Here is a 17,081-nt window from a genome sequence, read left to right as displayed (position 1 = left end):
CCAGACGAGTTACTGACCCGGTTATTAAGGGAAAATTCGGCGAGGGGAATGAAAGAGACCCAATCAAATTGACAGTCAGAGACAAAACACCTTAAGTATTGTTCTAGAGACTGATTAGTCCTCTCCGTTTGGCCATTGGTTTCAGGATGGAAGGCAGAGGAGAAGGACAGATCAATCCCCAACTTCATACAGAAGGCTCTCCAAAACAATGAAACAAATTGTACCCCTCTGTCCGAAACAATATTGACAGGGACCCCATGGAGACGCAGGATGTGTTTGACAAACAAGGTAGCCAACGTTTTGGCGTTGGGTAGTTTCTTGAGGGGCACAAAGTGGCACATCTTACTGAAGCGGTCCACCACCACCCACACCACCGACTTGCCTTGGGATGGAGGCAAATCGGTGATAAAATCCATGGAGATATGTGTCCAAGGTCTCTGGGGAATGGGCAACGAACGCAGTAAGCCCGCTGGTCGGGACCTGGGAGTCTTGGACCTAGCACAAACCTCACAAGCGGCGACGTAGGCCTTAACGTCTTTAGGCAACCCAGGCCACCAATAATTTCTGGTAATGAGGTGTTTGGTACCCAGGATGCCTGGATGGCCAGATAGTGCGGAGTCATGATTTTCCCTAAGTACCCTTAGCCGGAATTGCAGGGGAACAAACAGCTTGTTCTCAGGAAGGTTCCCGGGAGCTGCACCTTGATCAGCAGCAATTTCAGAGACTAAATCAGAATCGATCGAGGAAATGATTATACCTGGAGGCAAAATACAAGCAGGATCTTCCTCCGAAGGAGGGCTGGCCATGAAGCCTTAATATTTTTAGACCCAGCCCTATAGGTAACCAAAAAATTGAATCTGGTAAAAAATAACGCCCATCGAGCTTGTCTCGGGTTTAGCCTCCGGGCAGATTCTAGGAACACCAGATTCTTGTGGTCGGTAAGGACCGTTACCTGGTGCCTAGCCCCCTCCAGGAAGTGGCGCCACTCTTCAAATGCCCATTTAATGGCTAAGAGTTCGCGGTTGCCAATATCATAGTTACTTTCAGTTGGCGAAAACTTCCTGGAGAAGTAGGCACAGGGGCGGAGATGGGTGAGGGACCTGGTACCCTGGGACAAGACAGCCCCCACTCCCACCTCAGATGCGTCAACTTCCACGATAAATGGCTCCATTTGGTTGGGCTGAACCAGCACCGGGGCCGAGACAAAGCACTTCTTAAGGACCTCAAAAGCCTGGACAGCCTCAGGAGGCCAGTGGAGGAGATCAGCACCTTTGCGAGTGAGGTCCTTAAGGGGCTTAGCGATGACCGAGAAGTTAGCAATAAATCTCCTGTAATAATTAGCAAACCCCAAAAAACACTGTAACGCCTTCAGGGAGGCAGGTTGGACCCATTCCGCCACAGCCTGAACCTTGGCTGGGTCCATGCGGAATTCATGAGGAGTGAGGATTTGACCCAAAAATGGAATCTCCTGTACCCCAAACACACATTTTTCGGTTTTGGCAAACAGTTTATTTTCCCGAAGGACCTGGAGCACCTTCCTGACATGCTCCACGTGGGAGGACCAGTCCTTGGAAAACACCAGTATGTCATCAAGGTACACTACCAGAAAAATCCCCAGGTAATTTCTCAAAATCTCATTTATGAAATTCTGGAAGACCGCAGGGGCATTACACAACCCAAAGGGCATGACGAGGTATTCGAAATGGCCTTCGGGCGTGTTAAACGCAGTCTTCCACTCATCCCCCTCTTTGATGCGAATAAGGTTATACGCCCCCCGTAGATCCAATTTAGAAAACCATTGGGCCCCCTGAACCTGATTAAAGAGATCAGGAATCAAAGGAAGGGGATACTGGTTCCTTACCGTGACCTTATTCAGGCTACGGTAGTCAATGCATGGCCTAAGACCACCATCCTTCTTCCCCACGAAGAAGAAGCCAGCACCTACCGGAGAAGAAGAGGGACGAATGTAACCCTTGGCCAGGGATTCCTGGATATACACTCTCATAGCTTCACGTTCGGGACAAGAAAGATTAAATATCCTACCCTTAGGAAGCTTAGCTCCTGGTACCAATTCGATAGCGCAATCGTATTCTCTATGAGGAGGTAACACTTCGGAGGCCTCCCTAGAGAAAACATCAGCGAAGTCCTGAACAAACTCGGGTAGCGTATTCGCCTCCTTAGGGGGAGAAATAGAATTAACAGAAAAACATGACGTACAACATTCATTACCCCATTTGGTTAGCTCCCCAGTATTCCAGTCAAACGTAGGATTATGCAACTGCAACCAGGGAAGACCTAGCACCAAATCGTACGATAATCCCTGCATCAACAGTACAGAGCATTGCTCCAAATGTATGGAGCCAACAAGGAGTTCAAAAACAGGGGTATGCTGTGTAAAATAACCATTAGCAAGAGGAGTGGCGTCGATACCCACTACCGGGACAGGTTTAGGCAAATCAATAAGAGGCATAGCAAGGGACATAGCAAATTCCACAGACATGATATTAGTAGAGGACCCTGAATCCACGAAAGCACTGCCGGTAGCAGACCTACCACCAAAAGAGACCTGAAAGGGAAGCAAGATCTTAGTACGTTTCATATTTACGGGAAATACCTGTGCGCCCAAGTGACGTCCCCGATGATCACTTAGACGCGGAAGTTCTCTGGCTGCAACCTTACGCTTAGGACAGTTGTTCACTTGATGCTTGTCGTCCCCACAGTAGAAGCAGAGACCATTCTTCCTGCGGAATTCTCTACGTTGTTGGGGGGACACGGAGGCCCCGAGTTGCATAGGTATCTCTGAATCTTTCGGGGAGGAACGAAGCAACGGAGCTTCGGGAGGCATCGTGGGGGAGTCGGAGGAGAAAACACATAAACGTTCACGTTGTCGTTCCCTGAGACGTCGGTCAAGTCGTATCGCTAAAGCCATAACCTGGTCTAGGGAGTCAGAAGAGGGATAGCTAACTAGCAGGTCTTTCAGGGCATTCGACAGACCCAACCTAAACTGGCACCTTAAGGCAGGGTCATTCCACCGAGAAGCTACGCACCACTTCCGAAAGTCAGAGCAATACTCCTCAACAGGTCTCTTACCCTGACTTAAGGTCACCAGCTGACTCTCGGCAAAGGCAGTCCTGTCAGTCTCGTCATAAATAAGTCCGAGAGCAGAAAAGAAACAATCAACGGAGGAAAGTTCAGGGGCGTCAGGAGCCAAGGAGAAGGCCCACTCTTGGGGCCCTTCCTGGAGCCGGGACATAATTATACCCACCCGCTGGCTCTCAGAACCTGAGGAATGAGGCTTTAAACGAAAGTAAAGCCTACAACTCTCCCGAAAGGAGAGAAAAGTCCTCCGGTCCCCTGAGAACCGGTCGGGCAACTTGAGGTGGGGTTCAAGAGGTGCGGTGCGGGGAACTACCAGGGTAGCATCAGGCTGGTTGACCCTCTGAGCCAGGGCCTGGACCTGTAGGGAGAGACCCTGCATTTGCTGAGCCAGGGTCTCACGGGGATCCATAGTGGTGTCAGGGACCAGGGGTAGACTAGGTATGGGCTTGTTATTATGTAACGGCAGGGGGTAGGGAGACGGACAAGTGAGCCCTAATCTACCCGCCACTCTGTCCCTGCCTACTTGCAACGACCCGCCCTAGGCGACGGGGTACAACTGGGCGGCGGTCCCTGCGCTCAGTAAGTGCACGACAAACACGACAAACATACAAGGAACACAAGCAAGGAAAAGGGGCCGTTGCCCACGGCAACACCGTGAGCAACCAGAGTGGTGAACGAGCCGAGTCAAGCCAGGAGTGTGCGAGGTACAAAACGAAAAGCAGAAGAGTAGTCGGTAAGCCAGGGTCGGTATGGAGCAGGATCAAAAATAGCAGGAGCTGTAGCTGGGCCAGGAACCACAAGGAAGGAAACAAAAGCAATAACAAGCACCGAGGGACAGGAAGTGCAGGCTTAAATAGACCGAGGGCGGGAGCTAGCTGAGTCTGGCCAGGTTACGATAGGCTCTCCCACTCCTAAGCCTGCCAGCCTGAATGGTGGAAGCAGGAGTCAGTCTCAGGGATGTATTCTCAGGTGCTGACTGATTAGTTCTGGGAGTTAACCCCGCAGTGCCTGGCAGATCCTTTACACAATCATACATAAATTATGCAAGTGAGCCAACCAGCTCAACCTGAAGGGGGAAGGAAACAGGTCTACCATCAAAATTTCTAGCTGAATTACTATACCCTTTTTAGCGCTTGCCTAACTAAAACACTCAACGCCTGCCTTAGACACCCGACGATAAATGGATTTGCCTATCCAGAATAATAAAACCAGTAACGAGACACCCGAAAGTGCTTCATAACCTGCAGTATTTCAAAAACCTAACTACCAAGGGGCAAGTGGCTGACAAGTTGTTGATTGCCTCCACAACAGACAAATTGTCACAATGAAACTGCACCCTCTAATTACAGAGTTTTGGGTTCCAAACTTTCAATGCAACAACTATGGGGAACATTTCCAGTAGCATCATAATATGCAGCAGGCTGGTCCGTCTCCATTCCTCAGGCCACTCGCCTGCCTTTCAAGACCCATGAAAATAGGTTCTAAATCCAAAGCTACCTGCTGCATCAGTATATAGAGCTAACTCTGCATTAACCTTCCATGAGTCCTGAAAAGCTGACTTCCTATTATATGGACTCTAAAAGGAAGTCCAGACCTGAAAATCTACCTTATACTTCGCATTCAAATCAGTAAAATGTAGCCGACTCCATACACTGGCAGTAACCGAGGCCAAGTGTCAAAAAAATATTCTACCCATAGGAATAAATCTGCAAGCAAAGTTTAATTTGCCTAAAACTTGACTGTAGCTGACTAAAATGCACTATCTTGAAGAGATGCCAAAGAAGCTTTTAAGTCCTCCAATTTATTGTCGCCAAAATCTAGTTTGATTCCTAGAATTTTGATTACCATGGTGGGGCCTTCCATCTTCTCAGGAGCAATTGGAATGCCTAAACGGCACGCCACCAGTCCCAGTGTGTGTAGCAAATCTGAAAAAAATATGGGAGTGCAATGGACCAATACACAGGAAGTCGTATAAATTATACCAGATTAAATTATAACCCAGCTTCTTCCTTCAAAACCCACTCGACAAAAGAACTAAAATACTCAAAGTAGGCACAGGATATTGAACACCCCATCAGCAAACAGCCATCTGCAAAAAATGACCCGTCTCAAAAACCACAGAGTAGATGGAAACAGTCTTGATGCACCGGCAACAACTGGAAGGCAGATTACACATCCGTTTTAGTCATAAGGGCCCATAGCTAAGCCGGCGCACCCAGATCACTGCCCTATAAAATGAGACATAAGTGACATCATCATCATCGATGCCATCATAAATGCCATGGCATTGGTGAATGTCATCATTCACTGAGTGTTCCTTGGGATAAGAAAGGTGATAAATTAATCTAAACTTATTAGGTTCTCCCAAAGGGGAAACCCGCAAATGAAGTTGTGGCAGATACGAGAAAGGGCCTGCCATCCTTCCCATAACTTTCTCTTTATTCAATTTGTTCGAAACCACTCGTGGGTGCATCCCGGCTGAATTTAAAGTACATGGGCAAAAACCGGGGCCTTAGGGGAAAACGGAATTCTAAAACCATAGCGGAAACTGTCCGCCAAAAAACTTGCTGCCTGTCTATCTATTTAGATAAGGCTGCATCACCTCTACCTTCACTGGCGTCAACCCTTTTGTTTTCAGTGTCAGTAGATTTTCCTTTAGGTTTCTAATAACATCTGGATGAACTATGGGATCCGTCGCAAAGGGTCCCCTCGTTTTTTAAGCTGGAGGTATTTTCAAAGCGACACCCCCGTTCGTTATAGCGCCAACAGCAGCCTACGCGCTGTGGGGCATCACCCACCTGTGGAACCTCCAGCCTTGGAGCGAAAAGGCTGTATTAGCAGTCTCGCATACATAAACTCATGTCCTTATGGTCCCAACGAATGAAACCGCCCCCATAAAGCTTTTAAGCTTCGCCTATTGAGTCGACATAACCAAACTGGGTGGAACCATGCTGGGGGCCAATATGAGAACATGCGAGGTATCAACTGGTACTGCCACTTTTCCTTATCCTCCTTTTTAGTGTCATTAAGTTTAACTTTATCTAAGTAACATTTTTGTAATAGTAGCAGAGAGAATATCTCAACATATCCATCTTGCTTTATTTTGTACTGATATACACCCACAAGCAATTGAGAAAACACATCGTTCTGCACAGACACACCTGAGTGGGGGACAGAAGAAGAAACAGTACCTCCCAATGAATCACCACCCAACCCAATTAGTACAGAAGAAGAAAAGTGAAGTAGAAGAGGGTTTTGACTCACCAGGCTGTCCCTGAGGAAGCGCTGGGACAGCTGCTGCACCAGATGCTCATGTATGGTAATCTACAGTGCCAGATTCCTCTAAGCTCTGAGATGCTGAAGACCCAGTACCAATGTCCGGCTAACCATAACATCCCCAGCTGTGTCAGCGTTACAACGCGCTCCTCCACCAGAGCACCTGGGTACTGGTCTGGAAAAGGCTGTAGGAGGAGCCATGGGTGCTTGTAGACTGGGGAACATATTCCTTCTTCTTCTGACTCCCCTGTTCTTTGGCCTAATGTTGAACCCTGAGAGGAAGAGAGGCATGGGCGGAGATTCTAGGCCTCCCTCCCCATGCCTATAGCATTTACACACTGGGCTGCATCACGCTAGGCTGGCCAGGTAATGCAGCCGTTCATGTCCTAATGTGTGGTGCGGGGGAGGGGAGAGAGGAGGAAGACGCTGCCATAACAAGCTTCGGCCCCCTCCCTGGGCCTGACCGAGCCTGAGGAGTCTTCATGGTGCGGCCACTGCGCTGCCAGCAGTAACCGGAGAGTCCCTGGAGGGGTTCCTAGCTCGGCGAGGCCATTTGGATAAAACAGAGATATTAAGCCTCTGTGGTGGCCTGCTGCTATGGGACCAGGTGCGGGGAGATTGGGAAGGAGTTGGGGGATGCAGAGCTTGTGTCTAGATGCAGCCAGGAACTTCCCCACGACTTCACCAACTGCCGGTGGGACTGAAGGAAAGCCTCTTCTTCCATGCCTGGATCACTCCTCTGCGATGCTGTAGATGGCTGTTGTCTTGTTACTGGTCTGTTGGGAAACTGATGCTCCTCCTCTTTAGACGCTACTGAACCGGAAACAAGACTGCAGCTATCTACAGCATCGCAGAGGAGTGATATAATACATTGGAATACAATACACAAGTATTCCAATGCATTCAATTTTTTTTCAAATAATTCAAAATAAAAGTCCCTTAGTGAGATGCTTTTTTTTTTTCTTTCAAAAAAATAAAAGGTAAAAAAAGTATTGTACCTCTCCCACCGTGATCATTATGACAAACATGTACGTCATGGTGTGGCAACTAATAGCCTACCATGACAAACATTTTTCTTATTGGTTATGAATGGGTTAATAATTCACATATATTTATTTTACATTACATATAAACGTTATACTTGGATATGGTTTTAGTGTTGAATGCAGTATGGTGTATAATTCCAAGCCTTGTTTTGCCACATTACATGATTTAGATCAGTATTCATCTAATTTGCTACAATCCTCTATCAAAGCTTGTGAACATATTCCACAGTTTCTTCTCCAGTCATATAGGGATTTTCTTTACATGAAGCATATATTGAAGCTATTTGTATCCTGGCTATGACACTTAGAATGGTTAAACAGAGAACATATGCAACTCATCACAAATATGCAGTAATAATAATAAGTGATCAAAACAAAATCACTAACCTCTTGCAAGTAGCAGGGAAAACAGCAAGTGATGCACCTCAAGGGCCTAATAACTGTGATTACTTCCCGGCCAGAGTTATTAGCAATGTGCATGGTAAAAGGCCGCAATGGTCCACATAAGTTTTTATTAAGATAGATATTTTCCTCTCTTGCAAAATAAAGTCTATGTCCAAAGTTATCTTTTATTTCATACTTGTTGCTCTTCTCAGTTCCAAGAAAAACTAGAGAAGCAAAAACAGATGAAATCACAAAACGAACAGACAAATTAAGTGAAGAATATAGTAGTGAAAGGTATATATTCCCTGTGATTGCTGTTATCAACATTATGGTACAGCTTGGATTCGTTGACATTGATGGAAATATGTTAAGCTTGGCGTTGCAAACGGCAGTCTTAAACTAAATTACGTTGGTAGGACATGTACCAAATTTATCAAGAGGTGGTCATCTCTTAATAAATTTGGTGCATCTTTGACTGTCCGGGCAACAGAAATGCAAATCTAGTCCTGCCATGAGCAGGTGTAGATTTGCGGCATAACTTACGCCAGTTTCTTGCGCAAGTTATGTTAAAACTGTCGTTTTTGTCGAAGGTGCTCGGAGTTGATGTCAGGCCTATTTAAAAAGGTCTCTGGCTTCTGCACCTTTCCTGCAGATGAAGGTACAAGGTATATTGCTTGTCTATTGTTCCTAATTCTTTTGACTTCTGACTCCTGATCCTAACTTTGACCTCCTCCTTGTTCCTGGATTACACTCCTGTGTCGCTTGTTGACCTTGTTCACACAGTGCAAATTTTCAGCAGATTTTGCATGTATTTTTCAAGCCAAAACCAGAAGTGTAACCTAAACTAACCTAACCTAAATATATACAGGAAGGCCCTATAGGTCTCTCTCCTGAAACCAATTCTGGTTTTGGCCTAAAAATGCATGCAAATCTGCACTTTGTGAACAAGGCCTTTGGAATTGCCACCTGGTTCTTGTGGTCCTACTCCTGGTATCGACTAGTGGCCTAACTTTTGACTACGATTTTGTATCATCCTCTGGCTTGTTGCTAGTAAACTTCTAATCCATTGATGTCTCCTGCTGTAGTTCATGACTTCGCTACAAGATCTTCAGAGCCCATCTGCAACCAATCGGAGTCTATTCTGGTGACTACGATCTGTAAATCTGGTCAGGAAAGTTCATAACTCCTTGTGGGATTAAGGTTGAAGGACAGGGAAATTCCTTAGACTCCGGACCCCAGACTAGCCAGTGCCATACCGATTTTAGCTTAGTGGATCCAATTCTCCGATTTGAAACATAACATAATTTAAAAGAATTCACACTGTCTCCACTACCTCCATGCCGTATAATATCTCCAAAACCTGTTTTTCTTTTAACTTTTAAATGCAATTTATTACTATCTATCTATCTATCTATCTATCTATCTATCTATCTATCTATCTATCTATCTATCTATCTATCTATCTATCTATCTATCTATCTATCTATCTATCTATCTATCTATCTATCTAGGCTGCAATCTTCATTTGTTCATTAATTTTCAGACACTCTGATGTGCATTTTAGTTGCATCTCCTAGTTTCAGACTATTTTCATGTGGACGTGTCCCTCTTAGTATTACATGCTGGATGTGAGTTCTGTTTGTCCAGCATGCTGCTGCCTTCACTAGCTCTCATGTAATAGCACAGCTTTATTCCTGTTCTGCTTTCGCCTTCTACAGCCCATGAGGGATCTTTTCTCCCTTGGGCAGACAAGTACTGATTCTGAGAAAAGTGTAACCCCCCTCTCCAGAACGGTCTGCCATGGCTGCTCTTCTCTCTCTTTACACAGATTCACAGACTGTGTGATTCACCCTCTCCCCTGTATGCCTCTTCGTATCCATACTCTTGTGTGACCTGCCCTTCCTGAACACTTGGCTGCTTTTCTCCTCTGATCTGTATGCAACTTCCTCCTTCTCCCTGCTGCTAACTCTAACACTATAAGACTGGAGCGAAAGAGCAGAGAGTGGCGACACAGTCAGGAGCAGTGTGCTGTCGGGTCTATGTCAGAAGTAGCAGGACAACCAGCTACATAAAGTAGTTACATAGACTCTACAGAAGTAAAATGGTTGCCATTTTTAAATGAAGACTATTTAGAAATTTGCTTACATTAGCAATTATGAAGCAAATGAAGAATATAAAAAATTTCAGTGCAAAGGTGTCCATAGTCTTTACACTTTATTTTGGCTTGTAATTGTTTTACCCTTACAATTTAGAATATGCTGTTTCTCTATCACTTTGTAATTTAGCTCAGTGTTATTAGTTACATTTCTTAAGCAATATTTAAATTCTAAACTAGTAGCTAAACCAAAAAAAGGTAACGTGAGTGATGAGCGGAGCATTTAAAAAGCCTGAGGGATGTTTCACAGTTCCAATCATGGAGTATCCATCAGTGAATATTATATTAAATACAAAATATGCATCCCACAGTGATCGATCAAGCTTGAATGTTTTTTCATTTTAACCAAACTCCACAATACCTGATTCTGCTTTTTGTGCTACTATAGCAAGAAAACCATTAAATATCCCAGCCTTTGCAAAGAAAAAACAGAAGGCATCAAAGTTTGTATAGCTGTAGGCATTATTATCTGCATGGCATCAGTTACAAGCTGGGCCTGTTCTCCTGTGGGGTCCTTCCGCTATGTTGTTTAATACTTGTCTCCTACTAAGACACAAGTCTTAATTGAATCTAAGACAAAATGCCCTTTTGTTAAATCTCACTCTCATCATGTACATTATCACTTTCATATTCTTTCCGTAAGTCTGCCAGCTAATTGGTGGCAGTTTTCTGTAAATACAACTAGTATCATGGCAGGAGTGAAATATTATACAAATGTCTAAGTAAGTGGTGCAGATTCTTTGTGATATGTAGAGATGCGCATTGATCCAAAATGCTCGAATTTAAAGTCAATTTAAAATTCTCTGGGGTGCCAAGCTGGAATCTATTTTGTATACTATAAAGAACTGTATATAAAAATTGGAGTGAGAGAGGATGAATAGTGTATATATATATATATATATAGTGATTATGTATTTACATTACGAATGTATCCCTAGAAATTCCAAGCATATTTGCCACATGATCGCTTTTACTTTCTAAACAAGGAGGCTTTGATACTTTAAAGTAAATCTTTGGTCTGGAGCCCCTTTACATATTATATTAGATGACTACATTATGAGGAAGTTCTAAATATTACCATATTTCTCAAATGTATCAAACTTACCACCACTGCCTTGGAGGTGTCCTCAACGGAATATAGACAGTTTGCAGAAGCCATCAGGATGCACAAGTATGGTAATAGCCTCTGATGACTAAATTAAAGGTTCCACCAATACATATTTTACATATTTTACATTTTTGCTCTTTCTAAAATGACTTTGAAGGTCTCAAACCTTAGTGTGACCCTAGACAGGCAAATATCACACCATCACCGTTGGTTGGGGACACATATGCTTCACCTCCCCCCCCCCAAGTAGGAAAATGTATTTAAACTTATAGAGAAGCGAATAAACATATATATTACAAGAATATTTCTAACATATAAGACCTCTTTGTGTAATATTAAGATCTCTCAATTTTTAGAAGTGTCTATTAACTATCTCATACACAACACACTTCTTTGCAATATCACTTTATTGAGCTGCAAAGTAAAGCAGTTTATTACAAGTTTTAGATTAGAGAAATTATATGGTAGATATTATGGGGACAAGAGCATATGTAAGATAGGAACAGTCCATAAGGCTGTTGCATCCCCTTCTTAGAATGATCGGCGAGAACCTGTGCAGGGATCTCCTCTCTACAGGTTCTATAACATTATAACAAGGGTGTGGGAAATCTCCCTTTGGACCATAGAAAGTAGATGGGAGGAAGGGGGGGGGGATACAAGCACCAAGTAGTCCTCTCCAAGGTGGTTAGATGTGTGGTGGTGTTAATTAGCACCAAACAATGCCCCCATTTTAGTCTTTGCTATGGGTGCCTCACCTTTATGTATGCCCCTGATAGAGGAGCATAAGGCCACATAGTACAAATCAGTAATTCCAAAACATCAGACATTGCATTAACTAGAAAAGATAAACCTTAAATTGGGCATCCCTTTATATGGGTTCTCCAGGAGTATAATGATATAATAATATTATTGTCATTATTATTATTTGTTAGTATCTTTCTCCTTTTTCTTTAGTCCTTCCATGGCATACCCCAATAACATTTGAATCTCTGTCCATGGGACAGCAAAGCCCCGCCGTTATCTAATCTGAAACTACCACAAAACCTCTCAGAAATACCTACTTTTAGGCATATCTACAGAAGCCCCGCCCCCTGTAGAGGTCTGTTTTGCAGGCATTTACGCCTCTTTTGGAAATTAACAGTATGGTTTTCAATGCAGTAACCCTCTTATTACACCCTGGCATGCTTGATGGGTCTGCTCTGTTCCATTACTTGACTCCCTTGTTCTTTGTTCTTGTTCTTTGTAATCATGTTGAAAATCGAATAAAAACTATTGAAACTGAAAAGTCATAATATAATAATAGAAGGACAATTGAAATCTGAAATACTTCTTCTGATTTTACAGCTGCTGTGCTCTATTGTTTACACTGTCAGCGGGACTGTAGTTTAGTAAGTGTTATACACAGCTTCGGCCTGAAACGAAAGTTCCTAATATGCATCGGCACAAGAACACAATTTACATGAGTCATGTTCTTTATTAGAAATTCACAGTAAACTAAATAAAAATAGGAAAAATACAGGTAGGTATACACCTTAATTTATTTATATAGTATAACGACAAGTAATTGCATTCCAAGCTTTCTTATTTTTACTTGTTTTGTTAGGTTGCTTTTCGATTTTTCAAGAATACTTTTTGTACTATTTACTATTAAAGAATGTGAAAGCTACTTACCTCCTAAGAGTTCCACCTCTTGGTGAATAATAATGTGCTGTATCTAAAAAATATCCAGATTTAGTTTTAGTGGGTAGAAAAAAAGCAGCACTTCAAAGGTACACAGTAAAAGGTGCTATGCGTCCTTGACCGTCATCCACACGGTCCTTTTAGATACAGCAACAAAGAAATGATCTCAGCACTCCAGAAGTAGTTGCAAAACGAAATGTGTTTTTTTTAACCCATGAGGAAATTGCTACGTTTCAGTCCTCTCAGCAGGACCTTTCTCAGATTTAGTTTTAAATATCATGTATTTATTCCACATATATTAATTTATTAATACATCATATACAGTATGTACTCTTGTATTATGTTTCCCATTTATATGATTCTATAAAATTATAAGGGTAAGTTCACACAGTTTTTTTTACACGTTTTTTGACGCGGAAACCGCGTCGGAAAACGCGCCAAAAAACATCCAAAAATGGCTCCCATTGATTTCAATGGGAAGCAGAGGCATTTTTTTCCCGTGAGCAGAAAAACCGTCTCGTGGGAAAAAGAAGCGACATGCCCTATATTCGGGCATTTACGTCTCTGACCTCCCATTGACATCATTGGGAGGCAGAGAAAGCGCATTTCTCTGCGGTTTTTGCCCGCGGCGCTCAATGGCCGCGGTCGAAAAACGGCGTGATAATCGGCGTCCAGGCAGAGCAAAATCTGCCTCAAAATTCCAAATGGAATTTTGAGGCAGATTTTCTGCCTGCAAAAAACTCAGTCTGAACCCAGCCTAACAATGTCATACCCACTAAAAATATCCCATTTCTTTCTATACCTTCTGTCTCATAATGACAAATCCAATCGATACACCCTATTAAAGGGGTTGTCCCACTATTAAATGTTATTGCAATATCATTCAGCATTAAAATGTTATTAGTTTTATAATTTACTTTGTTACAAAATTGCTCCAGTTGTGAGATATTCTCTTTGTTTCATTATACTGACACTCCCCTGGTGTTCAATCTGTATAGTAATGTGCACATATTGCTACTGAGCTGATTAACCCCTTCCTGCTCCATGACATACTATTCCGCCATGCTGAGCGCATCATTCGCGCTCAGTGAGGTAATAGTACGACATGGGAAAAATACAGCTCCAATTTCCCCTGGCGTTTCCTTGAGCTGTGATAACTGCTGTTCCCGACAGCAGGTTATCACAGCTCAATGTACAGGGACCGATCGCAGTGGTCCCCGCCGATTAACCCCTTAGAAGCCGCGGTCAACAGCGATCGTACAGCATCGATGGCCCGCGACATGATCGTGGGCTGGCGATGGTTGCTATGACAACCGGAGGCCTAACAATGGCCTCTGGGTCTGCCATCTACGAAAGGCAGGACCCGCTATGCTTGCTGTCAGTGAGTAACTGACAACTCTAATACACTGCACTATGCATGTAGTGCAGTGTATTAAAATAGTAATCAGGACTTCCTGTCTTCAAGTCCCCTCGTCTTCAAGTCCCCTAGTGGGACAAAAAGTTAAAAAAAGTTGTGTCAAAATAAATAATAAAAGTTTTAAAGTAAAAATCGCCCTTTTTCCCTATTAAGTCCTTTATTGTTAAAAAAATAAATAAATTAGACATAATTAGTATCGCCACGTCTCTAACAACCTGAACTATAAAGGATTTTATTATTCATCCCGCGCTGTGAACGCCGTAAAAAAAAATTAAATAAGCCATACCAGAATCGCGATGGAATAAAGTAAAAAAATAAAAAGTTGCATGTACCCGTAATGGTGCTAATTAAAACTACAGTTTGTTCAGCTAAAATCATCTTTCTTGTTTAAAAAAATTAAAAAGTTATGGCAACACAAAAAGTAAATGATTTTAAAACAAATTAATTTTATTGTGCAAATGCCATAAAACATAAAAAAGAAAAAATCGCCGTAATCGTATCGACCCGCACAATAAAGTGAATATGTCATTTATGGAGCATGGTGATCGCTGTAAAAAAATTATGAAAACAATAGTAGAATTGCTGTTTTTTAGTCAGCATGCCTCTTAAAAAATTTAATAAAAACCGATCAAAAAGTTGCGTGTACCCCAAATTAGTACCAATGAAAACTGCAGAATGTCCCACAAAAAATAAGCCCTCACACAAAAATATGGCGACATAAAAGGTGCATAATTTGTCCCAAATGAGGTTAAGATCTGGCACTATTAATCAGTGCGACACTGGCCACACATCTGCGGATTATTATTTGTTTACCGCATTATTATACCCTCTTATTATGCCATGATGTACTCCGCACAGCTTACATATATCCCCCACATTATAAACTAAAATACAAGTAAAACCCCGAAGAGAACTACTACCAAGCAAACTCTGCACACCAAAAGCCAATTGGCGATCCCTCTGTTTTCGGCGACGTATCTGGCATTGCTATACCCGGGAGAGCCCGCTTAACAATTTATGAGATATTTGTCTTCAATGGCACAAGCTGGGCACAACATATTGTGCACTAAAATGGCATATCAGTGAAAAAAACACTGCACATTATTTTCTAGTAAAAAACACCTTTTGGGCCAACATACTCACTGCACCCCTTAATAAATGCCTTAAGTGGTGTCATTTCCAAACTAGAGTCACTTCTAGTGGGTTTTCATTGCTCTGATACATCTGAGGCTCTGCAAATGCGACATGGTCCCCGAAAAAAAATCCAGCAATATTTGGACTCCAAAGAACACATAGCGCTCCTTCCCTTCTGAGCCCTCCCATGGGCCCAAACACAAGTTTATCACCACAAATGGGGTATTGCCCCATTCAGGAGAAATTGTGCAACAAAATGGGGTATTTTATTCCTTGTGAAAATAAGAAATTTTGAGCAAAAACTACATATTATTGGAAACAATTATTATTATTTTTTTATTTCACAGACCAAAACAAATAAGTTCTGTGAAAAAAATTGTAAGGGTCAAAATGGTCACAACACCCATAAATGAATTCCTTGAGGGGTATAGTTTCCAAAATGGCATCTCTTCTTGTGGTTTCCATTGCTCTGATACCTCTGGAGCTCTGCAAATGCGACATGGCTCCTGAAAACCAATCCAGCAAAATCTGGACTCCAAAGAACACATAGCACTCCTTCCCTTCTTAGCCCTCCCATGGGTCCAAATGGCAGTTTATCACCACAAATGGGTTATTGACGCACTCAGGAGAAATTGTGCAACAAAATGTAGTATTTTAATCCTTGTGATAATAATACATTTTGTGCAAAAAAAATTTTTTTTATTTCACAGCCCAATTCAATTACGTTCTGTGGAAAAACTGTGTTGTCAAAATAGTCACAACACAACTAAATGAATTTCTCGAGGGGTGTAGTTTCCAAAATTCTATTTAGGGTTGTTTTCTATGTTTTGGCACCACAAGACCTCTTCAAACCTGGCATGGTGCCTAAAATATATTCTAATAAGAAAAGTGGCCCCCAAATCCACTCGGTGCTCCATTGCTTGGAGTCCTGTGTTTTTAGTCCAGTAGCACACTAGGGCCACATGTGGAACATGATTAAAAATTGATTAAAATTTTATTTCTGCGAGAAAAATGAAATTTGCAAATTTCACCTCCACTTTGCTTTAATTCCTGTGAAACGCCTAAACGGTTAAGATACTTTCTAAATGCTGTTTTGAATACTTTGAGGGAATCCAGCTTTTTAAATGGGGGGTTTTATGTGGGGTTTCTAATATACAGGCCCCTTAAAGCCACTTCAGAACTGAACTGGTGCCTAAAATAAACGGCTTTTGAAATTTTCTTGAAAATATGAGAAATTGCTGCTCATGTTCTAAGCCTTGTAATGTCCTAAAAAAATAAAAGAATGTTTAAAAAATGATGCCAACATAAAGTAAATATATGGGAAATGTTAATTAGTAACTTTTTTGTGTGGTATAACCATCTGCCTTACAAGTAGATACATTTAAATTCAGAAAACTGAACATTTTTCTACATTTTCTGTAAAATTTTCTATTTTTCACAAATAAACACTGAATGTATCGACCACATTTTACCACTAACATAAAATACAATATATCCCAAGAAAACAATCTCAGAATCACTTGGATTAATAAAGGCATTCCGAAGTTATTACCATATAAATTGACACATGTCAGATTAAAAAAATGGGCTCTGAGCCTTAGGGCCCAAACTAGGCTGCGTTATTAAGGGGTTAGGGGAGGATGCACAAGCTCAGTTCCTCTTTCCAACTGCCCCCAGTCAATAGAAAATGCCTTTTCTGCAGCAGAAAAGACACAACCCCTGAGCTGCCAGCCTGAAGAAAATCTAGTAGAGCAATTGAAGCAATGACTGGGAAGATCTCTG

The 17,081-nt window shown here is 42.3% G+C and overlaps 1 protein-coding gene across 1 annotated transcript in view; it reads right to left on the bottom strand.

Moving 5' to 3' along the window:
• Positions 1 to 17,081, bottom strand: part of PLSCR5 (phospholipid scramblase family member 5) — a 74,130-nt gene that overhangs the window by 40,335 nt on the left and 16,714 nt on the right. The window contains exons 3-4 of the mRNA XM_075863643.1: positions 12,740 to 12,782; positions 7,809 to 8,029 (exon numbers count right to left, since the gene is read on the bottom strand). Of these exons, the coding sequence (XP_075719758.1) occupies positions 7,809 to 8,029; positions 12,740 to 12,782 (264 nt within the window). The remainder of the gene's footprint in view (positions 1 to 7,808; positions 8,030 to 12,739; positions 12,783 to 17,081) is intronic.

This window comes from Rhinoderma darwinii, chromosome 4, assembly GCF_050947455.1.
Source record: "Rhinoderma darwinii isolate aRhiDar2 chromosome 4, aRhiDar2.hap1, whole genome shotgun sequence".
NCBI lineage: Eukaryota > Metazoa > Chordata > Amphibia > Anura > Rhinodermatidae > Rhinoderma > Rhinoderma darwinii.
This window is presented reverse-complemented; position numbering and strand designations above follow the sequence as displayed.